The 27,852-nt window shown below is 39.6% G+C and overlaps 1 protein-coding gene across 1 annotated transcript; it reads left to right on the top strand.

The window, feature by feature from the left end:
* Window positions 1-16,458: 16,458 nt before the first annotated feature.
* On the top strand, window positions 16,459-17,418 carry LOC129638630 (melanoma-associated antigen B16-like). Its single transcript, XM_055563199.1, has one exon. It carries the CDS (start codon window positions 16,459-16,461, stop codon window positions 17,416-17,418), a length of 960 nt encoding a protein of 319 aa, XP_055419174.1.
* Window positions 17,419-27,852: the final 10,434 nt, after the last annotated feature.

Below are 27,852 nucleotides of genomic sequence, written 5' to 3'. Positions count from 1 at the left end.
TTTAGCACTATATTCAGAAATTTTTTCTCCCTGATCTGGTCTTTGTTATACCGTTTTCAAATTAGACTATGGCCCCAAAAGATCCTCCCATACCTATAAGATAAACCCTTTCTACAATTTCCCAGTGACCTTGGCATTGCTCTCCCAGCCTACCACTATCATATTTTACTAACCACAATACCTTAGTAGATTTTACTTTTCCTCCACTCCAGACTCTTATTTTCCCTCATATCTATGGAAACTATATTTTTGAAAATAGCACATAAATAATTTAAAATACTAGTTTAATCTACCTAATAACAGGAGACAAGGACAATTCAATGATCTAATTTTATTAAAGTGTGCTATTATTTTTTTTAAGGAGAAACTCTGTTTTCAAATCTCATTTCTAGACCATTCACAGGATATCCAATCTTTGCTAACATGAGTGTATGTATTCTTTCCTACAAATAGATCTTAACTAATACATAATTTATATTCAGTACGTATCCAGATATACTCAAATGAAGTTGCTTCCTCCTTGATAGTTTGTTTTTTTTTTTTTTGTATCTTGTATAATCTAATTCCATACCAAGCAAGGAAACTGTCAAAGAATTTATGGCAAGAAGCCAATAAGCCTCCTCCACTTAAGTAACTGTTATTCACCATCCTGAAGCACTCCTGAAACACACATATTTGTTAAGCCCAGCTAAGCTACTGAGTTGAAATATGTTGTCTTGTATAATAGATAATGAAACAGATAAGTTTTGTTGTAAAAAGTGCTTTATGCATTTACCAGTTTTCTTCAAGTCTAAATCTACAAATGACAACCTTCATGTCTCAGATTACTGAATAAGGATCCCTTTCCCTTAAAGAACATGGGAGTAGCCAGGGGAAGCAGGGCACATTGATAAAATGGGTAGATGGTGTAACAGCTGGACAACATAACTATAAAAAATTATCTTGCTCTACTGAAGACTTTCTTGTTGCCCTGCTATTTATCCATGAAGAGTTTCCCTGTTTCTTCAAGGTCCTGGAGCTGATCAGGCTGGCTATCCTTTGTTTCACTTATCTGTGCTGGTCTTTTCTTTTCAAGCAATGTCACTTTTGTCTGAAGGTTTCCATTTTTCTAATCTTAATGAAATCAGAGCACAGTTACAAGAACCTCCTCAACCCAAAGGGTAGGATACAGTGTAAAAGCATAATACAAATTTTTATATTACGATTTTCTTTCCATTTATTGCCAATATATATATAAGTAATCAATAAATAACAAATGAGAAAAAGTATCCTAAGATCTAATTCCATGTAAGGAAATTCTCCAGAAAACAAGAAAAAGCTTATCAATCAGATAGGTATCATGTTAATTAATCTAAATGGATATGATATTAATTCACTACTGTCAAAAACATATAAATATCAAATTTTAAAGACGGCAACTTTGTTTTCAAATGCACTGAAATTTGTGTGTCAATAAAATCAGTCACTCCTGCAAGAATATTAACTGCTTTAAATCCATTGTAAAACAAACTGAGAGTTTGAATGTGGTTATGTTTTATGTACATACTATATTTTATTACAGATTAATTGCATTATCACATTAATTATACATTACATAGCACATATTATATGTTATGTGCTGCTTTATATACATATTATAATTTTATATTATATATTAAAACATATTGGCAGTGGATCACAGTTGAAATCCATACAGTGTCTAATCAAAGCCCCAAGACTCTCAGATGGTCTGTTAGGCAAACACAGTTACTCTCAAAGACTGTCAGAATATTGCTAGTTTTATTCCATCCTACTCAAATACAAATATAATTTTAGAATATAATTTTCCCTTGGCAAAAAAGGACTCCAGGCACATTTTATCATCTTTGTTCATTGATTATTTTCATTCTCTGAGAAGTACTTGGGTTGTGGCAATCTCAATAGAGGAAACTAGGAGAAAGAACTGTTTGGTCAAAATGTGTTGTTTTATTAGCAGAAATACAGGAAAAAAATGCCTGATTTTTCTCGTGCATGAACAGATTGAACAGATAAAAAAAAAAAAGCTTTAGGATAGGAAATTTACATAAAATGAAATGTTTCAAGTAGGAAATTTAAGCAACTCAACAATAATTATTAATGTTATCAAAGTCAAAGAGTCACTAGCTTCTTCACAGTACACAAAAATTAAAATGTGCAAGTTCAGGTAGAAACTTTCAAAAGCATTGTTTCCTTTTCCCTAAAATATTCATTTCCTAATGATATGGAGTGTGAAAGTGAAATCCAAGGACATTCTTAAGTGTATATTTTTGAACTCATGGAATCTTCATGAGCAAAGACCCACAGTGACAGTCGCCTCCCTTAAGAGTCCAGAAAGAAATCTGCCATAATAGTGGAATTTATGGAAAAGATGGTTCTGTTTTTGAAGATGTATTGATAAAATAATGTTTCTTTTTTTTAATGTTTCTTTTTTAAAAATTCAAAATAATTTCATTGATTCATATAATTAACATAAGTAGGTGTGTTATATATTATGAATCAGAAGCCACTTCTGGGTTAAGAGATTCATCAGTCAATATCCACATCCCCTTAGATGTAAAATAGCAAAGGTAGAAATTATTATCATGCTTAGAAGCTTGGGAATTTCCCTGGCCACGTTGTGCCACCATACCATCATTCTCTTTTAGGGACGTGTTTTCTCAAAGTTCTTTCCAGTACTGCTCTGTGGCTGATAGCGTCCATGCCTTGCCATGTCCCTTCACGTTTAAATCTTCCCTGCGGGTCAGTAGCTTCATGAAAAACTGCTCCTTTCTCCTTGAGGGCTTTCTCTGTTCACAGGAGGGTGCACAGCCCTCAAATGCCTCAGGCCAGAAGTAGCAGTTAAAACCTGCAGGCCCAGTCCTCAACCAATGATGGATGGAAATTGGTGAAAAATTAGCACATCTGCCTTGCCCTTTGGTTGGAATAACTCTGAGGTGAATTTTATTGCAGAGATCCACAGTGGCCATAAGCCCCAATTACCCACAGTGGTAACCTGCTCATTCACACCCATCCAGTTAGTGCTCTTCACTCTTAGTGCAGAATGTCTACCAACCTACATGGAGGAATACACTTTTATTATATTGTAAACTTTTATTGTAAGCTCTTATATTTCAAATTTTGTCTATTTTATCATTTAGCAGTCATTTTTTTTTTTCCTGACTAAAACACAGCTACTCCTCCTAGTGTTAGGCTTATTAAAATTTTTCATTACTAAGGCAACTGTACATATATTCTTGTTGCAAGAAATTCTAACAATTGTCCCCATTTGTTATTCAAAAATTCTGCTCCTTCCTCAAAGGTGAATGCATTTAACATCTGAAATATATTAATTTAAAGCAGATTGTAGGTAATCATTTTTTCATATGTAGATACACCCTAAAAATATGTGGTGCTATTTTTCACATACGTGGGTTCACTGATCCTTTTTCTTTTCAATATCCAAACCAATGTGTACTTTTACCTCAAGTAGTTTTACCTCTTCAGTTTAAAAAATATATTTATTTATTTATGTATTTGGCTTCACCAGATCTGGGTCATGGCATGTGGGAACTTTTTAATTGTGGATGTGGAGGCTAGTTCCCTGACCAGGGATCCAACCTGGGCCCTCTGCATTGGGAGCACAGTTTTAGCCACTGCATCACCAGGGAAGTCCCTTCACATCCATTCTGTTTTTAATTATTTAAATACTTTAGTCTTGGCTATGCTGGGTCCTTAAATAATTTATTCTTGGCTGTGCTGGGTCTTTGTTGCTGTGTGTAGGCTTTCTCTAACTGCAGTGAGTAGGGGCTACTCTTCGATGCGGTGCACGGGCTTCTCATTGCAGTGGCTTCTCATGTTGTGGAGCAACAGGCTGTAGAGCATGCAAGCTTGACTAGTCACAGCTCCTGGGCTCTAGAGCTCAGGCTCAGTAGTTGTGGCACACGGGCTTAGTTGTTCCTCAGCATGTGGGATCTTCCTGGATCAGGGATTGAACCTGTGTCTTCTGCTTTGGCAGGCAGATTCTTTACCACTGAGCCACTAGGGAAGCCCCGTCATGCTCATTTTGATTCTTCTCATATCTTCTATGTCTCCAACCCATTTAATTTTATGATATATGGTGTATATTTATAATAACTGTTTCATTGTCCTTGACTATGCATTTTATCACCTGTATCATTTCCAGGTCAGTTTTGTTTGCTTAATTTTTTTCCTAATTATTGATTATATATCCCTACTTCTTTGTGTACCTGGTGATATGTGATTGGACGCCAGACATCATGATATTGTGATTTTTGCCTTGATCACACTTGTCCAGAACCAATGCACAGTTTGTTTTTTTTTTCCCCCAATATATCATTATTCTCAAGCCCTGTTTTGTAATGAATATTAAGGTACTTAGAAACAAAATCTTATCAGTTTTTGGTTTCAAGCTTCATCTGTTGGGACTAGAACAGCATGAACCATGGCTTACCTCACTTTACTTCTGAGTTCTCTCCCTGATGCCCTATGAATGATAATGGTTTATCACTCTGACAAGAAGTGCTCCCTGGCCTGTGTGGGCACCACAGTTCTCTCTGTGTGCAGCTCTCTCCTCCCTGGTACTCTCTCTTAGGAACTCTAGCTGCATTGGCCTCTCCTGACTCCCAGCTTTATCTTATCAACTTAGAGATACCACAGGCTCCACTCGAGTGCTAGGAAGCAAGCTGGGGCAATTGTAGACTCAGAACCATTCTTTCACATTTCTCAGTGATCCCTGTTTTTCGTGGGCTGATGTCCAATATATTGAATAATGTTGTCTTATATTTTACCTACTTTTTTAGTCATTTTCAGATGAGTGGGTAAATCCTGTCCTACTTACTCCATCTTCAGCATGGTATAAGTTTTAGAAGTCATCAGTAAAATATAAATTATTGCAGCACACAGATATCATAAAAGAATAAACCATCATTCCAAAACACGTTAAAAATTAAAATTAGAATATGAAAGACTGTGGCAAACACACAAACACATATACCGATATAATTTTAGCCTTTTGAGAATTTTATGTGAATGAAATTATAGAGTAGACTTTAAGTTTGGCTCCTTTGATTCAGCATTATTTCTTGAGATTGAGTCCCATTGTAACATGTATACTTGTCCCCTTCTTTTTTATTGTGGTACAATATGAATCACAGTCTTTATCAGTTCCTCATTGTGGAATGTTTATTTGCTTCTACTTTTTGGCCATTGGAAATTTTCTATAAACATTCAGATGCTGTTTTTGTGTGTGTGAGTAGAAGTTTTCATTTCTCTATGAAAATATACCGAAGGGGCCTTTTCAAAGTTAAGTAATAAGTTAGTTTTATTAGAACCATCTAAATGGTTTCCCAGAGAACCTGGCTCGTTTTGCATTCCCAAAGCAATGTATCAGAGATCTGATAGCTCCACATCCTCACTCAGGACTTGGTATTTTTAGTACTGTCTTTTTTTAGCTATTCTAATCGATATGTAGTGGCATCTCATAGCATTAAATTTACATTTTCTTAAAGTGTAATGATGTTTAAAGTAGTCTCATCTCCTTATTTGGCATCAATAGTCCTCTTTGGTAAGCATGTGTTCAAGTTTTATGCCAGTTTTCTAACTGAGCTCTATTACTGTTGAGTTTAGAGAGTTCTTATTTAGGGAAGAAGCCTTTTTTTTCCAGATATCAGATTTGCAAATATTTTTCCCAGTCTTCATATTGTAATTTCTTTTTCTTAGCAGTGCTATTCACAGAACAAAAAATGTTTTAAACTTGACTAAGTCTAGCATACGTTTTATTTTATGGATTGAAGTCAAGTGTGAGAACTTTTTATGTTGGAGAGAGTGGACATGCTATGCAATTGTGGTGAGTCTATAATCTACAGTAGGAGGAAGATGACTAGATAGATTAGAGGGAACATTTTAAAATCCACCCCTTAGTTATTCCAAGTGTGACTTGGTTCAATGGATTTCTGATGCTTTACTGCAGGAATCTGAGGTGGCTCCTGAAACCACAGCTGCCATCAACCATCAATAGGGTCATTTCAATAAAGCATAAAAACTTGACTTGCTTGGGGCAGTATGATTACAGGGTGTATAATAACCACATGAAGCCTCTTTGGTGGGTAAGAACTGGCCTATTATTATTTTAGTTAATTATAAAGAATGGACTAGAAATAGAATCAAGGGGGACTTTCCTGGTAGTCCAGTGGTTAAGGCTCCATGCTTCCAGTGCAAGGGGCACTTGGGATTCTCCAGAGCTCTCCGAATATCCCCGTATACCATCACTACTGCTGCAGTTGCATCATAAGCAGAAAGCAATAAATGAGCTAACAAAGTTAAAAAGGAAGGGGAAATTCAAGCACCTCATAAGCCCTTCCTGACACTAAGTACTTGTGTGCAGATCCTGTATATAACAAGGTTACTTTCTGAGTGTCATTTCTGTTGATCATTTTATTTATTTGGCTGCACCAGGTCTTTGTTGTGGCATGAAGGATCTTTAGTTGCAGCATGGAAACTCTTAGTTGCTGCATATAGGATCTAGTTCCCTGACCAGGGATTGTGTTGGGAGGCACAGTGCTAAATAGCTTTGAAGGAGAAAGTCCGTGGGAAAATGGTGAAGGGCCAGAAGTACCCAGGCATTTGAGTACTGATTGCTGAAGAACATTTCCTGCCTTTGGCTATGCTCGGCGCCTACATTTAACAATTAAACATTAAAGACGTTGCTTGAGAAAATGGGTCATGGATAAATACATGGGTCATTAAGAATGTGCTGTTCCTTGAAGTATCTTTTACTGATTATATCCTAGCCTTGTACGTGTTCTGCTGGCTGTATGCTCTAAGCTCTTTGTTCCTTGCTCCTATAAAAAGGCTTGACTGCAGAAATAAACTTGTCAGTCCTTGCAGAGACTGTCCAAGTGTTGTTCTTTCAGGTTTGCCATTTCCAAGTCCCGGAGACATATCTCCAACAGATCGAACCTGAGCCCTCTGCATTGGGAGTGTGGAGTCTTAGCCACTGGATCACCAGGGAAGTCCCTGTTGATCTTTATAAAATGAAAGAGCACAAAGACACACATGCTAATGAATGTGAACAACAGGACCACTTCCCGAAATCAGGGTAGCTTTTGAGTAGATGGAGCTGGGTGTTTTCAGTGATTTGAAGAAAGTTGACTCCATGGAGCCCTTCCATTCTCTTATCAGCACAATGGACCTCACCTTTGTTGGGAAACTGAGTAGTGACAAGGACATGCCCAAGGCTGACCGCTCATTTACTATCCCCGTCATGATCTTCAGGAAGGACAGCTGGGCCACTGAGGAGGAAATCTGGGAAGAGATTAATGTAATGAGTGTATATGCTGAGAGGAATCACTTTTTCTACTAAGAGCCCATGAATCTAATCAACAGAGACATGATAGAAGAAAATATCTAATGTTTTAGAAGATTCTCAACAGCGATCTACATGCTATGAATACATGTGGATTCCAACAACCCATGCTGAAATCAACACAATTAAAGTCTTAGGATTTTTCAAGAGGGCCCATGATAGTTCCCATTGCCCTCCCTTCCTGCTATGAAGAGGCTCTAAGCAATGAGGGATGGATATCCGAAGCCAAAATTGTAGCCAGGGATGGCTCTACTGCCATAGCAAGTGTACATTACAAGGCCAAGTTCAACAGCTTCTCCTGACACAGATATTTCATTTGGTTTTTAAATACTAAAGTCAATGTTGTAAGCAGCTGAGGTCCAGTGAGGGCTGGAGGGAAATTTTTACATCAGCTTTGTATTCCTGATTTATGTGGTAACTTGGAGTTTTCCCTCCCTCCCTCCTTCCTTTCTTTTCCACACTTCTTCTTTTTCTTCCTTTTCTCATCTCTCCATCCCTACTTCCCTTATAACCTTACTTTCTTCTTTCATTTATTTTTCCAGTACTGTTCTTTTTACACAAGGTTTAAATAGCCCTTTAGAATCTATATTTATGTATGATTTTGGTTACATGTTTATGTTTTCTGTCATGATTGAATAGGAGTTTTGTGATTCTATAAAACAATATTTGCAGTCCAGAACAGGATAACCTGGTACTGCAATCCATGTTTCTTAGGAAATCTGAAAGAACTCAGTAGTAAAGTCATTTCCCCCAAGAAATTTATATAAATAAATTAAATACTGGTCAATTCTTACCTTTCCTAATGATTTTTAAAGTCATTTTGTAAAACCAAGGATATCTATTTGTATTTAGTTATAAAGAATATTGGAGAAATTAAATCTTTATTAGATACCAAGTTCATTGGTTCATTTATCTCCAAAACATTCAGTGTCTGCTCTTTGGGAGACACTGTGCCATTGCTTGAGTTGCTCAGATTTTTTGTGTGTAGACATTGTAAAAGGTGAGATAGCAGGGTACACAAAGAGGGACAATTTTTAAAAAAGAGTTAGGAGGCATATGTGTGCATGCTCAATCATGTCTGACTCTTTGTGACCCCATGGACCTCTGTCCATGTAATTCTCCAGGAAAAAATACTGGAGTGAGTTGCCATTGCCTTCTCCAGGGGATCTTCCCAACCTGGGGATTGAACATGAGTCTCCTGTATTGCAGGCAGATTCTTTACCATTTGAGCCACCAGGGAAGCCTACTATTAAGAGATATTTCTAAGTATAAAGACAGGTCAACTTAAAAAAGTATTAGCAGATACCTGCTTGACTTTATCTTATAATCTATAGACAATGCATTAGAATGTGTAACGAATCCATACATCTTTTCCAAAGGAATACCCAAGACAGAAGTAGCAATAAATTTATAAATGACAATCATCAATCAGATGAAATAATTTAGGTGAAGCTTTTCTCTCTTGAAGAGATGGGTCTGGGCAAGTGGTCAGGAAGGAAATACAATGTGTTTTTAACTTTGCATGAAAAATAATGTTCAGTTCCATGCTGCTCACCATAGTTCTGTTTTTGCCACATAAACCCTCTACTTCAAATTCCTGTCCAAATGCTGTATTAAAACTCCACTTCTGACCTTTGTTTGGAATCTGTTACTTTTGTTGCCACCTCCTGTTCACTATCCTCTGAAGCTTCTAGTTCTTTCTCACTGTCCCCTGACACTTCAGTTGCCCTCACGCTGTCCCCTGAAGCCTCAACTACCTTCCCGCTGTCCCCAGAAGTTGCAATATCTTTCCCGTGGTCCTTCTAGCTCTGGTTGCTCAGTGGCCACAGAAAGCTGCCAGTGCTTTTCAGTGAATCATGCCATTTTCCTTGTACTACTTTTACTGATGCAGTAGGGATATCAAGGCAAACACACTGCTTTCCTTAGAGAAAGACCATTCCCTTCACTTTGAAATCAATATCCTCACTCAGTTGCTCTTTAAGTTCTTTCCAAGCATAACTAATGTTTGGCATTTCAGTTGAGCACTGCAGGATCATCACCACAAAGTCCACACCTGAGTTGATTAAGGAACGCTGGAAGAATAAATGGGATTCTATTCCCATCACATCTGGACACTCTGGCGTGTACTGCATCTAGGTCAATAATGACCTCTTGGTTCTCAGTGTGTCTGTAATCAACAAGCTATTCCCTGGTGGCTCTTCTCTGGAACAATATAATCCAGAGAATATAATTTCAGGAGGTGCAGAGCAATGCAAGTCAGCATGAGTGATGATGTAGTGCAAGGTGAAATGAACAGATCATTGGCTTAGATAGCATTCTCCCAATACAACACCAAGTCCCAGTTGTCACATTTTGAAAGTGAAGGTCCCAAAAGAAAAAAACTGCATGTGGAACATGGGGAAGAAGAGCTGGCATTTCTTCTATCCAGCTCATATCATCTCATGTACTTCTATTACTGACCTGATAGATATCCCCAGACTTCTCATTCTTTCTCCTCCAGACTTGATGCACTCAGTGACCATTGCTGCCAGATCACTTCTTGATAGAACAAAGATTTTGTTTGTTCCTTCTTTTATATAAGATCTATATGACCAATAGTTTTATAAGTGTTCTTAATCACAAAAGAAACAGAAATAAATGATAATAGTTTAAAATAGTGTATAAAATATAGGTGCAGATAATTAAAGTTTTTTAAGAGAAAGCTAAAAGTATTTTATAACAATACCTCAGCAAAAAGTGGCCACAAGGAAAGGTTTTGGCCTATAGAAAACTTATCTTAATGATTTAAAGATATGATATTGATAGAATGAGAAAATTACCATTCTGTAGCTGGTAGTGGAGAATGGAGAATGGTCATAATTATCAGAGTGTGAAGATCATAAAAAAGGAAGACACAGATATTATATAACTCCTAGAGGGAATGGCAGACCACTCTAGTATTCCTGTATGAAGAACCCCATGAACACGAGCAGTATGAAAAGGCAGAAAGATATGACACCAGAAGATGAGCCCCCCCAGGTCAGAAGGTGTCCACTATGCTACTGGGAAAGAATAGAGGGCAATTACTAATAGTTCCAGAAAGAATGAAGTGGCTGGGCCAAATTGGAAATGACACTTAGTTGTGGATGTGTCTGGTGTTGAAAGTAAAGTCCAATGCTATAAAGAACAATACTGCATAGGAATCTGGAATGTTAGGTCTATAAATCGAGGTAAATTGAAGGTGGTCAAACAGGAGATTGCAAGAGTGAACATCAACATCTTAGTAATCAATGAACTAAAATGGAGGGAAATGGGCAAACTTAATTCAGATAACCATTATATCTACTACTATGGGCAAGAATCTCTTAGAAGAAATGTAGTAGTCTTCATAGTCAGCAAGAATCTGAAATGCAGTACTTGGGTACAATCTCAAAAACAACAGAATGATCTCGATTTGTTTCCAAGGCAAACTATTGAATATCACACTAATCCAAGGCTATGCCCCAACCACTGATGCTGAAGAAGCTGCAGTTGACCAATTATATGAAGACCTATAAGACCTTCTAGAACTAAAACCAAAAATGACATCCTTTTTCATTAGAGGAGATTGGAATGCAAATGTAGGAAATCCAGAGATACGTGGAGTAACAGGCAAGTTTGACCTTGGAGTACAAAATGAAGCAGGGAAAAGGCTAACAGAGTTTTCCAACAGAACTCACTGGTCATAGCAAACCCCTCTTCCAACAACACAAGAGACAACTCTATACATGGACATCACCAACTGGTCAATACTGAAATCAGATTGATTATATTCTTTGCAGCCAAAGATGGAGAAGCTCTATACAGTCAGCAAAAACAAGACCAGGAGCTGACTATGGCTCAGATCATCAGCTGCTTATTGCAAAATTCAGGCCTAAATTGAAGAAATTAGGGAAAACCACTAGGCCATAGAGGTGACAAATAGATTCAAAGGTTAGATTTAGAAGACAGAGTGCCTGAAGAACTACGAACAGAGGTTCATAACATTGTACGGGAGGCAGTAATCAAAACCATCCCAAAGAAAAAGAAATGAAAGAAGGCAAAGTGGTTGTCTGAGGAGGCTTTACAAATAGCTGAGGAAAAATGAGAAGCAAAAAGCAAGGGAGAAAGCGAAAAATATACCCAACTGAATGCAGAGTTCCAAAGAATAGCAAGGAGAGATAAAAAGGCCTTCTTCAATGAAAAATGCAAAGATGTAGAGGAAAATAATTAAATGGGAAAGACTAGAGATCTGTTCAAGAAAGTTGGAGATATCAAAAGAACATTTCATGCAAGGATGGGCACAATAAAGGACAGAAATAATAAGGACCTAATAGAGGCAAAAGAGATTAAGAAGAGGTGGCAAGAACACACAGAAGAACTGTATTAAAAAGGTTGTAATGACCAGGATAACCACAGTGGTGTGATTACTCACCTAGAGCTAGACATCCTAGAATGTGAAGTCAAGTGGACCTTAGGAAGCATTACTACAAACAAAGCTACCGGAGGTGATGGAATTCCAGTTGAGCTATTTCAAATCCTAAAATGATGGTGTTAAAATGCTGCACTCAATATATCAGAAAATTTGGAAAACTCAGCAGTGGCCACAGAACTGGAAAAGATAAGTTTTCATTCCAATCCCAAAGAAGGGCAATGTCAAAGAATGTTCAAACTACCACACAGTTGTGCTCATTTCACATGCTAGTAAGGTTATGTTCAAAATCCTTCAGGCTAAGCTTCAGGCAGTACATGAACCGAGAACTTCCAGATGTACAAGCTGGGTTTAAGAAAGGCAGAGGAACTAGAGATCAAATTGCCAACATCCGTTGGATCATAGAGAAAGCAAGGGAATTCCAGGAGAACATCTACTTCTGCTTAATTGACTACGCTAAAGCCTTTGACTGTGTGGATCAAAACAAACTGTGGAAAATTCTTAAAGAGATGAGAATACCAGACCACCTTACTTGTCTCCTGAGAAACCTGTGTGCGGGTCAAGAAGCAACAGTTAGAACCTTACATGGAACAATGGACTGGTTCAAAATTGGGAAAGAAATATATCAAGGCTGTATATTGTCACCCTGTTTATTTAACTTATATGCAGGGTACATCATGTGAAATGCTTGCTGGATGAATCACAAGCTGGAATCAAGACTGATGGGAGAAATATCAACAACCTCAGATATGCAGATGATACCACTCTAATGGCAGAAAGTGAAGAGGAACTATAAAGCCTCTTGATGAGCATGAAAGAGGAGACTAAAAAAGCTGGCTTGAAACTCAACGTTCAGAAAACTAAGATCATGGCATCCAGCCCCATCACTTCATGGCAAATAGATGGGGAAAACATGGAAACAGTGACAGTTTTTATCTTCTTGCCTTCCAAAATCACTGAAGATTGTGACTCCAGCCATGAAATTAAAAGATGCTTGCTCCTTGGAAGGAAAGCTATGACAAACCTAAATAGCATATTAAAAGGCAAAGACATCACTTTGCTAACAAAAGGCCAGTATAATGAAAGATATTATTTTCCCCATAGTCATGTACAGATGTGAGAATTGGACCATAAAGAAGGCTGAACACTGAAGAATTGATGCCTTCAAATTGTGGTGCTAGAGAAGACTCTTGAGCATCCCTTGGACCACAAGGGAATAAAACAAGTCAGTCCTAAAGGAAATCAACCCTGAATATTCATTGGAAGGACCCATGCTGAAGTTGAAGCTCCAATATTTTGGCTGCCTGATGCAAAGAGCCAACTTGCTGGAAAATACCCTGATGCTGGGAAACATGGTAGGCAAAAGGAGAAGAGGGTAACAGAGGATAAGATGGTTAGATGGCTTAAACTCTGGGACATAGTGAAGAACAGGGAAGCCTGGTGTGATGCAGTCCATGAGGTTATAAAGAGTTCAACACAACTTAGCAACTGAACAACAACTCCCAATGGAAATATAATACCATTTGGGGTGTGCTCTTGCCAAAAAACAAACATATTGGCAAAAAAAATATTGATCTAATCAGACTTATACATATAACTATTGATGATGGTTATTATAAGTGTCAGGGAAATAGGGTTCATAGTACTGTTTTGTGTACTATACTAAATGGCAGAGAATTTATATGTGAAATGACTTATTATAAAGATCATGCCTTTAACTTTGAACACCCAAGGGAAAGGCTATTTTTCAGCAAAACAAAGTGCAGAGTAGGCCCATGATAAATATAAAATTGAAATCAGCAATCACAATCTGAAATACCAAGCCAAAGCCACATAGTTTGCATCAGATCTAGAGGCTACTTGCACCATATAATCAGAGAAAACTAATCAGCATGTTATGTAAACTTTTCCAAATCACACAAAAATATTTGAAATTACTCCACACATTCTAACAAGCAGGCTCTCCTTGATACAAAAACAAAGTAGATGAGGAGATTCAAGAAAATATTTAAGCCATTGTTTTAAAGTGGACTAGAAAACAAAGCTACAACAATAAGAATAGAAAAATAAAGCAGAAGTATAAAAATGCAAATAAAGAGAGAATATTTATCATCTGCATATGATTTCTGTATATAGGGATGTGAACAACCTCACAAAACAGGGGCTTTCAAATTCATTAATCTCAGTCCCTCCATGTACAAAGCACACTTTTTAGTGGATAAAGTATGAAAGAGGCTGTCTTACTGGTAAAAGCAGAAACAGATGGCCATCACTTTTCTCTGACAGCCCACCCCCCAACCTGGCCCCTGCCTGCCTTGTGCTCCAACTTCCCCTTTTTCCATTGAGGCTGGAACGTGACTCCTTCCAAGCACTGCAAGGACTGCAGTAAGTGAACTCATCAAGGCTTTGCTGGAATCAGACATTTCCCAGGAGGCCTTACATCATGAAAAACGAGCCAAAAAGGAGAACTCCATGAATGAGAGCACAGGAGAACAACAACAAATAAAGGGGGATCACACAAAGACGGGCTAGTGGCTGCTTTTCACCCTAAAAGCCCCGGTCAAGGCTGTCTGGCTGAGACATGCCCTCAGTTACTCTTCGGGGTTCTCAGGGGCAAGACAACCTTGGCAATGAGGGTCAAGACATCAGCTCAACAGAAGGAGGCATCAGGGGCTTGGCAGCACCCAATGTGAGGACTGCATACAAGACCTACAGTCACCTCTGCTCCGAAACTGAGTGCAGGGTGTGCAGTACCCACCCCTGCTGGTGGCCCTGGTGACCCCAGGGCAGGGGTCACAGGAAGTCACGGCCCCTGACTTGCGCCTGCAGAGAGCGAGGCTATGAGAGCTTGAATCTGAGGTGCGGACTCCTGTCAGCAACCGGAGGAACCCCAGGTGCTGTCAGGTGTCAGGTGAGCCTCTAAATGAGGACTGAGGGGATCTCCTACCCCAGAAAGGAGTGCACCCACCTGATGAGAGCTCCACCCCAACCCCAGGAGACCCAAGCAGGTTCAGGCTGAGCTACCACACGCTTCCTGTTTGGCAGTCTGATTGAGTTGGTGGCCTTTGTGCATGGAGCGCAGAGACCCTGACCTACAGGTCCAAAAGCAGTTCCCTGAGTGAGTCTTGTGGGGACCCACACACCCAGCCCCTCAACCCCACCCCCCACTCCCCAGAATAGCAATGAATCACTGAGCCTTTGCAGGACTATTGGCCCTGGGAGGCCCCCAGCAGGGGGTGGCTGGAAGTGCTGCTGATTTGCTTGGCCGTTGTAGTCTGAGGGAGTGGAAGCCTTAGTCTGGGGCAGGTGGTGTCATGTCACCACAGGACGGCATCTCAGACTATGAAGGAATCCCGACGAGGACCCCAAGTGATTTCTTAGGGAATCCTCTGACCCCAGGAAAGAGGTTGTGCACAGTGTCTGCTCCTCTTGTCAGCTCTCCATGTCCTGTCATGAGGTTCTCCTCACTTCCATTTTGAGGTTTCACCTAGATGAAGCCTTGATTGGAGGGGGGCCTCAAGCAGTAGATAGAGCAGGCACATTACCAACCAGAATCCAGTTTGAGAAGCAGATGTGAGAAATGTGGGACTAATCAACCCAAGATGGAGGGGACTTCAAAGAGTCCTTCCCCTGTTATCAGCCCTAAGAAGCTCAGGGAGTTATATAGGCAGAGGCCACCCCTTTTTTCCCTCTAGCTTTTGCTATTGGCAGAGGGAAGCCCTTGTGGAGGTTGATGGAGTGTCTTTCTGCAGTTTATCCTGGAGTAACTCAGAATCATAAGGCATTCTTGTATGCAGAGGGATTGACATCAGTTTGCAGAATGGTCAGACCTAAAGCCCCACCAATAGTCAAGACAAGGACCCTTAATGATAACTGAAGGAAAGTGGACCTCAGTAGAGTCAGGATCACAAAAAGTGCAACCCTGCTCCACTGTCACTGCTGAGAATCTACAGACAGGGCTTTCAGGTGCCCTAATGCTCTTCTCCAGATCTCAGTAGGTGGAGGTTTTGTTCTGAGGAAGATTCCCATACTAGCATAAAAAGACATTCCAGGAATTGCCTGGATTTAAAGCAAGGCAGATGGGTGAGAATGCAGAGGACACTGAAATCATACTGATAATGTGCATAGAATCTAGCTCTGCTGTCTACTCTGAGAAAACTCAGCTTGGGTTTCTCAAGGAGGTAACACCACACTTGCCTCTCAATTGTCTTAGGGGATGTGATTTTGGTCTTAAAGGGACAGCCTTATGTTAGTATGAAGGAGGTGAGCAAATCCTTGTCCAATGGCAAAGTGATGACCTGAGGAAGGACTAACAGAACCACACTCTTGAAGTGGCTCTACAGAGGCCATTCACAGTTTTCTATTATGATCCCTGAGAATTATCCACTTGGGTTGGCTGACTGCACCCTGAGGAATATTCACACTTCCTCCTTCATGTGTTTGGAGACTTATTCGCCACCAGGTCAAGAGACCCATGAAGCCATTTAGCACTGTTGTTAGAAGTCCACTGGAGGCAGCTTTTATCTGAGCCAGCACAGTGGAGCTTACCAGATGAGGCCATTCACATCTGCTTTCTTTCACTTAGGTGGTGATTCCCCTTTGTTCTCCTTCTTGGCAATACTCTTGTCTGTTACCAGCAAGAGTCATCATGCCTCAGCATCCAGAGAGTCCACGATGCTCCCATGATCAATGCCTTTGGACCTGCATCAAGTCTCAGTCCCTGGAGGTTGCACAGGTCTCCAAGGCACTGGAGGAGACCCATCTCCCCTCCCATCTTCTAATGCCTGGCCATTTGAAGGAGTGTCCCGGTGCTGGTATTCCCAGTACTCCTGAAGGTTGTCAGAGTTTCTGTGCATCTTCCACTGCCATTACAGCCACCTCATCCATCAAATCAGAAGAGGGCTACATGATCCGGGAAGAAGAGAGTAGTCCAGGCACTTTACTGGCTCTGCTAGACCCCAGGAGTGTGCCTATATATGCTCTAGATGAGGAAGTGAATTTGCTGGTGAATTTCCTGCTGCTTAAGTATCAAATGAAAGAGCCGATAACAAAGGCAGATACGTTGAAGATTATCATCAACAAGTGTGAAGTCCACTTCCTTGAGATCTTCCTGAGAGCCTCTGAATGCATGGAGATGCTCTTTGGCCTTGATCTGATGGAAGTGGATCATACCAATCACTGCTATCGCCGCCTCATCAAATTGGGCCTCACCTATGATGGGATAAAGCACAGTGAAGGGAGCCTGCCCAAGACCGACATCCTGATACTTATCCTGAATGTGATCTTCATGAAGGGCAACCGTGCCACCGAAGACAAAGCCTGGGAAGTTCTTAATGTGACTGGAATATATTCTGGGATGAATCATTTCATCTTTGGGGAGCCCAGGAAGCTAATCACTGAAGATCTTGTGAAGGAAAAATATCTGGAATACTGGCAAGTGGCCAACACTGATCCTGCAGGATCTGAGTTCCTGTTGACTCCCAGAGCTCATGCTGAAACCACCAAGATTAAGATCCTGGAGTTTCTGGCCAAAGTTAATGGGACTGACCCAAGTTCTTTCACATCTCAGTATGAGGATGCTCTGCAAGATGAAGAAGAGAGAGCCTGAGTCATAAGTTGCCACTAAAAGTTCTAGTGCCAAGGCTAGCAGCTTCTCCGACAGCTAGATGAGTCAGGGATAGTTTCTTCATGCATTGTTGGAAAAGGCAGTTAGTGTTTGTAGAATTTATCTCTGAGGTGGGGCTGAAAGGAAGACCATATTTATGCCTATGTCTTCCTATTTTGTATGTTTAATTTTTTAATTTATTATTTATTTATTTATTTTGGTCTCATTAGTTATCTATTTTTTGATGTATGTACTATTCAAATATTGTTTCTTTTGTTTATTTTTTAAATGAATTTTTATTATTTCTTTGGCCACACTGCATAGCATGTGGGATCTTCTTTCTCTTACTATGAATCGAACCCATGCCCTTGTGATGGAAGCATGGAGTCTTAACCACCAGGATACCAGGAAAGTCCCTGCTGTTTCTTTCAATATAGATTTATTTGCCTTCAAAATCTTCAAGTTTTTGAATGATACTGGTCATACATTTAATGTTATAAGGAGGTTTAAAGAGTTTTGTTGTTTCATAGAACAAATTGTGAAACTGTCTTACTTTGTCACCTGTAATAAGAATATGGCATTGCTATACACACTTTCTTAGACATGTGATGGATCAGTATTAAGATAGTTTGGATCAATAAGGAAAGAGAACAAAGTCTAAAGATATTAAGGCATTCTTATCCCTTTTAGTTCTTGTTTTGTAAAAGTAAATGAAATGTACATGAATTTTCTAGTTCTTTCAACAGTGTGTAAGAAATAAATGTTAATAAATTGGACCTCACACTCACTGAATCATTTATTCCCCCAACCTTCAGTGACTACCTACTCTTCGTAAAGCATAGCTTTAATACTGGGAATGTGAAGGACTCAGGACCTACCCATGGAGTTTAACATATAAAAACAGTAATCTTTTAAGGACAGTGGTGGAATCTTATTTTCTAAACAACTAGTAAAATGAAGGAGTCAGTGGGTAGAGGTGGGCAATCCTATGAGATTGTCAAAGTGTTACTGCAATTAGAGTGGTAACTTGGGACGTTGGGAAACTTCAGGTCCTTTAGTAGGAGTTAATTTTACATGAAACTGGATGATGGGCTACCCAGAAGTCACTGGGTTAACAATTGGCCATCACCTGGAAGGGCCAGTGCTCACTTCATTCAAAGGGAATTTCAATTAAGTTGTGTTCAGTGTGATTTGGAAAATAAATAAGAATTAAAGTTTCGGTAGGGGTAAAATGAATGAAAATGTGTAACAAAGTGGCATGGAAGGAGCAGGAGAGAAAAAGTAGTTTTCCCTCTTGGTCCTTCCCTTGTAAGAAAAAGATAAACATCAGAAAAACAAATTCAGTGTTTGTGTTGGAGCATCACAAATATATGAGACTCAAAGAAATGACAAGAGCAGAAAGCTTTTGTATCTTTCAGACAAAGAAACTATAAATTTGTGTTTCTGGTTGAATTGACATAACAATGGGATTTGGACTAGGGGTAGTAAGTCTTGAAGAAGAAACAGGGTTTGTTTGTACATCCTTCTTGGCCCTAAAATTTTGTGTCTCATGGTAAAATGTCTTCTACCCTCTTGGAACAGGAAGCATGCCTTTCTTAGGAAGATTTATCTCCTGCTTTCAGGGGAACAAACGAGGGTCACAGTCCTTCTTTCATCAACTGTTTTTCAGGTACCTTCAATTTAAAGTAACCTATGTGCAGAGTGGCATTTTTGAGGTGACAGACAGTAATCTCTCCTTATTTATGATTTCAGTTATTTGTGGTCAACCATGGTCCAAAAAAAAAAAAAAAAGATTAAGTAGAAAATGCTAAAAGTAAGTAATTCATTAGCTTTTTCCCCTGGATATTAAATATTTATTGATCAACTATTATATATCATGAACATATAAGAAATGCTTGGGATAACATAAACTGATAAACATGATTGACTACTTGTTTTTAAAATGTTACACCCAAACGGACTAAATACATCAGATGGTTTCACACCAGTGCGAAGTTCAGTGGGACATTGACCTAACTGTACACTTTGAGGCAGACAAAGGAAACAATAGATTTCGGGGACTGTCTATTCAATATTAGGTCATTTAGAAGTAATTCATTAGTTTTATTTTTGTTAAAGCAAACATATGTTTTTGTGTGTGTTTTTTTTTAATATTTATTTATTTATGTGGCTGTGCTGGGTCTTAGTTGAGGTACTCAGGATTTTTTCCTTTTGCTGCACACTTTAGTTGTGGCATGCAAACTCTTAGTTACAGCATGTGGGATCTAGTTGCCTGACCAGGGGTCAAACCCAGGCCCTCTGCATTGGGAACTCAGAGTCTTAGCCACTGAACGACCAGGGAAGTCCCAGTTCATTAGTTTTAAATTGCACTCCTTTCTGAGTACTGTGATATAATCTTATGCTATCCTGCTCCATCCTGCCTGGGATATGAATCACCCCTTTGTCCAGTGTGAAATGGAATATCTCCTACCACCTCAAAAAACAAGGATGTAAAAACCATGAATAATTTTGGGACTCGTGTATCTTCCTATACATAGAAGAGTGCTAAATTCCTTGAGATATTTGGTTTTCCCTAATTACCAATAATTTTTAGTGTTCAGACTGCCTGCCCCCTTTCTTGCAAACTTCTGTATATCCTGACTCCTTCCTCTGCCTCCTCGGAGCAGTCTCTCAAGGCTACCTGAGATGCTGTCTCCTGGGCTTGAAGTCCTAACATTTTCCGTTAAGTAAAATAACTTTCTACTTTCATGTTGTGACTAAATTTTTCAGTCAACACCAGTATATTCTGATCTGATAGACAGACTGCCTGATGAACTATGGATGGAGGTTCGTGACATTGTACAGGAGACAGGAATCAAGACCATCCCCAAGAAAAAGAAATGCAAAAAAGCAAATGGCTGTCTGAGAAGGCCTTACAAATAGCTGTGAAAAGAAGGGAAGTGAAAAGCAAAGGAGAAAAGGAAAGATATACCCATTTGAATGCAGAGTTCCAAAGAATAGCAAGGAGAGATAAGAAAGCCTTCCTCAGCAATCAATGAAAAGAAACAGAGGAAAACAATAGAATGGGAAAGACTAGAGATAACCCACTCCAGTGTTTTTGCCTGGAGAATCCCAGGGACGGGGAAGCCTGGTGGGCTGCCGTCTATGGGGTCGCACAGAGTCGGACACGACTGAAGCGAATTAGCAGCAGCAGCAGCAGCAGCAGAGATCTCTTAAAGAAAATTAGAGATACCAAGGAAATATTTCATGCAAAGATGGGCTCAATAAAGGACAGAAATGGTATGGATCTGACAGAAGCAGAAGATATTAAGAAGAGGTGGCAAGAATACACAGAAGAACTGTATAAAAATGATCTTCACAACCCGGATAATCATAATGGTGTGATCACTCACCTAGAGCCAGACATCCTGGAATGTGAAGTCAAGTGGCCCTTAGGAAGCATCACTATGAACAAAGCTAGTGGAGGTGATGGAATTCCAATTGAGCTCTTTCAAATCCTGAAAGATGACACTGTGAAAGTGCTGCACTCAATGTGCCAGCAAATTTAGAAAACTCAGCAGTGGCCACAGGACTGGAAAAGGTCAGTTTTCATTCCAATCCCAAAGAAAGGCAATGCCAAAGAATGCTCAAACTACCGCACAATTGCACTCATCTCACACGCTAGGAAAGTAATGCTTAAAATTCTCCAAGCCAGGCTTCAGCAATATGTGAACCATGAACTTCCTGATGTTCAAGCTGGTTTTAGAAAAGGCAGAGGAACCAGAAATCAAATTGCCAAAATCTGCTAGATCATCGAAAAAGCAAGAGAGTGGCAGAAAAACATCTATTTCTGCTTTATTGACTATGCCAAAGCCTTTGGCTGTGTGGATCACAATAAACTGTGGAAAATTCTGAAAGAGATGGGAATACCAGACTACCTGGCCTGCCTCTTGAGAAACCTGTATGCAGGTCAGGAAGCAGCAGTTAGAACTGGACATGGAACAAAAGACTGATTCCAAATAGGAAAAGGAGTTCGTCAAGGCTGTATATTGTCACCCTGCTTATTTAACTTATATGCAGAGTACATCATGAGAAATGCTGGGCTGGAGGAAGCACAAGCTGGAATCAAGATTGCCGGGAGAAATATCAATAACCTCAGATATGCAGATGACACCACTCGTATGGCTGAAAGTGAAGAAAAACTAAAGAGCCTCTTGATGAAAGTGAAAGTGGAGAGTGAACAAGTTGGCTTAAAGCTCAACATTCAGAAAACTAAGATCATGGCATCTGGTCCCATCACTTCATGCAGATAGATGGGGAAACAGTGGAAACAGTGTCAGACTTTATTTTTCTGGGCTCCAAAATCACTACAGATGGTGACTGCAGCCATGAAATTAAAAGACACTTACTCCTTGGAAGGAAAGTTATGACCAACCTAGACAGCATATTGAAAAGCAGAGACATTACTTTGCCATTAGTCAAGGCTATAGTTTTTCCAGTGGTCACATATGGATGTGAGAGCTGGACTATAAAGAAAGCTGAGTGTCAAAGAATTGATGCTTTTGAACTGTGGTGTTGGAGAAGACTCTTAAGAGTCCCTTGGACTGCAAGGAGATCCAACCAGTCCGTCCTAAAGGAGATCAGTCCTGGGTGTTCATTGGAAGGACTGATGGTGAAGCTGAAACTCCAATACTTTAGCTACCTGATGCGAAGAGCTGACTCATTGGAAAAGACCCTGATGCTGGGAAACGTTGAGGGCAGGAGGAGAAGGGGACGACAGAGGATGAGATGGTTGGCTGGCGTCACTGACTCAATGGAGATGAGTCTGGGTGGACTCCGGGAGTTGGTGATGGACAGGGAAGCCTGGCGTTCTGCGGTTCATGGTGTCACAAAGAGTCGGACACAACTGAGCGACTGAACTGTACTGAGTATATCCTTGCCTCATTCCCTTAGTAGCCTTGTCAATTATCGGATCAGCTGTCATGGTTTCACAATGATTGTGTTCAAGTAACTAATAATGGCCCAAAACAGAAGTGTAGTGATGCTGCCACATTGGATATTGTTTTAGTATACATAATTTATAAATTGAACTATGTCTTTTGTATATGTATGTAGGCTTCCCAAGTGGAGCAGTGGTAAACCATCCTCCTGCCAATGCAGGAGACTCAAGAGACATGTGTTTGATCCCTGGGTTAGAAAGATCCCCTGGAGAAGTAAATGACAAATCACTCCAGTATTCTTGCTTGGAAAATCCTATGGACAGAGGAGCCTGGTGGTCTACAGTCCATGGGGTCACAAAGAGTCAGACATGACTAAGTGACGGAGCACACACACATAGGTATGTATATGTCAGAAGGAATAAACCCAGTAAATGTAGGATTAAGTACTCTCGGTGGTTCCAGACACCCACTGCTGTTTTGGGGACATATCATATCTTCTGTGAATTCGTCTAGAATTCACTCTTTAATTCTCCTAGCCTGAATCAGACCTTCTGTCCCTTAAGTTATTTCTCTTCTCACTACTCCTTGGAGCCAGGAACTTACAGTGGATTTAAAGAAATAAGGTTGAAGAAGACACACAGCTTGGGGATTATCTGTGAGCTTCTTTTACCAATGTCTTGAGAGCTGAGCCTGCCTAGGGGCTGGCATTTTTATCATCTCCTTCTCTCTCTGCAATACAGTGTCCTTCCCCTGAGTCTTCTCCAGTGCACACTGTTGTTCATACTGGAACCTGACCTGTTGGCCAGCTCTTCAGTCCTCCTCTGAAAGCTGCACCTGCTTCCAGCGGAACAAACAGGGCAAAATTCACCTGCCTCCCCCTGACTTGGAGCATTCCAGCTCCCTGGTGGTCCCCTCCCTCACCTGTACCCCTGTGATACCAACATCATGTTCCATACAAAAGGTAACTTTGGCATTGAAATGTAGATCTGGCCACCCAGTGGGCATTTCCTCCATGTTCTCAAAATATTTCCCAAACAGCTGGTGAGTATAGTCTTATCTGTCAAATAATCTACTAATTTGGGGGAAATAACCCTGAAGTTGGAGGGGGGATTTTGAAAGTACCTAAAGATTTGTAGTATAATTGTAATGAGTTTTTTTAGCATGCCCACTGAACATATACATTTATGAGCATACCTATGTGGTTAATAACCAAAACTTCCCTCATAAGTGATAGCCGAAGAGAGGTAAAAGACCTTGGAAATCATAGCACAGCAAACATCTAGAGAGGATTAATTTCTTAAATTCGCTGGAGTCCTTCCAGGAGATGAAAAATGGTTTATTGACAACACTCTGTCTTTGGTTAGCAGAAATAAAAATATTTCAATACAGTTCTACTGCCTCTTGTCTATGTGACCAAAAGAAAATCCTCATTTTATCCTTGTGCCTTTTCTTTCCTTTCTTTGTATAACAGTGTTTAGCCGTGCTCCTATATCTTGAAGGTGACAGAAATTCATAGGTTTTTTACTAGAAACCAACAGAAAGATGAAAACTCTCATCCCATTAAGATTTTTCCAGTTGAGGTTTAGGTCAGTGCAGGAAAGTACTACTGAGTGAAGAAGGCAAACTCTTCTTGTTGATATTTTATAGGATCCTTTAGAAAATTGGATGTGAGCCTATATTTGGGAGTAAGTATCACATAGTAGGACCTCAGAAAAGTTAAAGAATTTCAGGGAAATCTGACCTTCTCACACACTAACAGGAAATAGAGAGGATGGTTTGTCATAAAAATTCTACTCAGTTCACTTGCTCAGTTGTGTCTGACTCATGGACTGCATCACGCCAGGCTTCCCTGTCTATCACCAACTCCTGGAGCTTACTCAAACTCATGTCCATTGAATCAGTGATGCCATCCAGCCATCTCATCCTCTGTCATCCCCTTCTCCTCCTGCCTTCAATCTTTCCCAGCATCAGGGTCTTTTCTAGTGAGTCAATTCTTTGCATCAGATAGCCAAAGTATTGGTGTTTCAGCTTCAGCATCAGTCCTTCCAATGAATGTTCAGGACTGATTTCCTTTAGGATGGACTGGTTGGATCTCCTTGCAGTCCAAGAGACCCTCAAGATTCGTCTCCAACACCACAGTTCAAAAGCATCAATTCTTTGGCACTCAGCTTTATAGTCCTTCTTTATAGTCCAAGTCTCACATCCATACATGACTACTGAGAAAACCATAGCTTTGACTAGATGGATTTTTGTTGGCAAAGTAGTATCTCTGATTTTGGATGTTGACAATTTGATCTCTGGTTCCTCTGCCTTTTCTAAATCCTGCTTGAACATCTGGAAGTTCACGGTTCATGTACTGTTTAAGCCTGGCTTGGAGAATTTTGAGCATTACTTTGCTAGCATGTGAGATGAGTACAATTGTGTGGTAGTTTGAACATTCTTTGTCATTGCCTTTCTTTGGGATTGGAATGAAAACTGACCTTTTCCAGTCCTGTGGCCATTGCTGAGTTTTCCAAATTTGCTGGTATATTGAGTGCAGCACTTTTACAGCATCATCTTTTAGGATTTGAAATAGCTCAACTGGACTTCCATTACCTCCCCTAGCTTTGTTCATTGGATCATCATAAAAGCAAGAGTTTTAGAAAAACATCTACTTCTGCATTATTGACTATGCCAAAGCCTCTGCCTGTGTGGATCACAACAAACTGTGGAAAAAATTCTACTAGTCACGGTATATTGAGCACTAACTTTGTAACAGTTTATGGGGAAAACCACAAGTGGCCATCCACATCTTATCTTCCTCTCCTTTCTGGGTTCATGGAGAGACTGTGTTCCCAAGTACACTTGTAGTTAGAAAGGGCATTTGACTAACCCTTGCCATTGATCTGTGAGCAGAAGCAGTATTTGTCATTTCCAGGCCAAAGCATTTGCTCTTCGGTTTACCACTTGCATGTTTTTTCTTGCATTTATCAGTAAACATGGAAATCATGTATTGATTCACAGACCTACAAGAAGGGAACAGCCTGAACCCCTTTGTTGCCTGTTAGCATAGAATGTCTACCAATTCATAGGGAGAAACAAATTTTTATCGTATTAAGCTTTCATATTAAGCTTCAAGTGTTGTCTGTTATATAATTTATCAGTCACTTTTTGTGGCTAAAGCACAGCTACTCTTTCTGGCTTTCAGTTCAGTTCAGTCACTCAGTCATCTCCGACTCTTTGCGACCCCATGAATCGCAGCATGCCAGGCCTCCCTGTCCATCACCATCTCCCGGAGTTCACTCAAACTCACGTCCATCGAGTCGGTGATGCCATCCAGCCATCTCATCCTCTATTTCTGGAATTAGGTTTAATCAAATATTTTAATTACTACAGTAACTGTGCATATTTTGTTGCAGGGAATTCTAACAATAGTAAGAAATCACAATTGTCCCTCTTTATAACTAAAAAATTCTACTTCTTCCTCAAAGGTAAACTCATTTAACTTCTATTATCCCTGGACTTCACCAGGCAAGAATACTGGAGTAGCCATCCCCTTCTCCAGGAAATATATTATTTTAAAGCTAATTATTTTTTATACATAGATATACTATAAAAATACTTTGTGATTTTTTTCACATACATGAGTTCACTGATGTTTATTATTTCATTATTCCAATCCAGTGTATATTTTTATCTCAGACATTCTAGTTTTTACCTCTCCAGGTTCATTTTGGGTCTTTTTATGTCTTCTGTCTCTCGAGCCAGTTAATCCTTCTTGTTTTTGGAACATATGAAATATTGTTGCAATAACTGTTTTGATGTTCTTAACTAATTATCACATTATACACCTTTAACTTACATATGGTACCAATAATATCTCAATAAATCTCAAAAAAAATAATGAAAAAGGAGGCAGGATCAGTCAGAGATAGAGGTTGCAATGAGGTATGGAGGAGATTGAGCTTTTCAATCATTGGTATCTCTGTATCACCCTCAACTCTATTGCTAGCTGTCTTAAATACTATAACTGAACCAAGGAGAGACAATCAAGTCTACTGACTTCTTGTCTCTTGAGAGTCCTGGAAATGGAAATGAAGACATACTATCTCAATTATGGCTTTCGCCTGCGGGCTTCTGGAGCAACTTCTCCTTGAGGATACTGTTGGTCTCAAGGTATCATCCCACACTTCCCAAGACTTCCTGCTGCCTCAAGTTACCTGTACTGGTTACTCCATTAAGGCGGCAGCCCATGCTGAAAGTACTGACCACAATTCTGTTCTCACCTCTTCATTGCTCTCACCACAGGGGCACCTGTGGATGTCAAAGGGAAGAAAGTGGAGCTTCTGGCTTGAAATCTCTTTCACTTCCAGGTAAAGAATATGTATGGAGTGAATGAACTCTCTCATGAAATCAGACTTCACTTCTGCTAAAACATGAAGCAGAGCTTGTCCAAATATAATTTTGTAAGTGCTATTTAAATAAAGCAGCTGTTTCAATTAGTGATGAACATCTGGGGATCAATAAAATTGCTCAGAGCATTAGCACACAAGATTAAAAGATGATACGTACATTTGTTAATGAAAGTATGGATGACCCACAGCTCAGCCTTTTTAAAAAATTCATGATGGGTACCCTCTATTAAGGAATTTCATTACAAGAAGAACTTGACTGTGGTTTAAAATTAGCCAGTTAAATACATAGCAAAGGAGTCACCTATGAATCTTCAAAAATTTTTATGGACTATAATAATTCATAGTACAAGATGTAATGGGAAATTTGAATTGGAAATAAAGGGCTGTTCTATGTCTCAACATACACATACACATCTTTGTAGTGGTTTAAAAATATAGCCACAATTTCTTTAATACTCCATTGAATGTGGTGATATGCTGGGCCAGCTTTAGCGACAAATAGTATGCTAGACTGCAGCAGAAGTGAAGCACTGTGATTTCTGATACGAGATCAGGAAATTTTATTACAAACATTTTCATTATAGAACTTCTGCCTAATCTTTTATCTTTTTAGCTTACTTGACTTTAGAACCAAATTGCCATCCTGTGAAATAGCCTGGGCTACATGGAGAGGCTACCTGTAAGGGTCCAGGCCAACAATCCCTGCTGCAGATAATTTGCTAAGTGGCTACAGGAAACTAATGAAATCTCCAAACCTCCGTATGTTCAACACTTGCAATCTCCATTCCTTCCATCTTTTTATCCTGATGATTAGAAAAACAGACTAACTTAAGCTTTATCGCCATTACTTTTCCTTACCTATTTTTTTTTTTTTTTTTTTTTGGCAAGCAGCTAATGAAAGTCCTTTTTTGAATAAGTCAACAAATTGCTTCATCTCCAAAGGAGCCTCTCAAACCCAGGAAACAGAATTAAGTGTACTCTTCATAGCAAAAACGGGTTAGAAAATCTTTGAGAACCTAAGAATTTGTATTTACATGTTTATAAAGCTAATTATTATCATTAGTGTTACTTTAGAGATGCCAGGAAAAAAAAATTAATAAAATAGTTTGTCTTGGGCAAATTCT

The sequence above is a fragment of the Bubalus kerabau genome, chromosome X (genome assembly GCF_029407905.1).
Source record: "Bubalus kerabau isolate K-KA32 ecotype Philippines breed swamp buffalo chromosome X, PCC_UOA_SB_1v2, whole genome shotgun sequence".
Classification (NCBI taxonomy): domain Eukaryota; kingdom Metazoa; phylum Chordata; class Mammalia; order Artiodactyla; family Bovidae; genus Bubalus; species Bubalus kerabau.
This window is presented reverse-complemented; position numbering and strand designations above follow the sequence as displayed.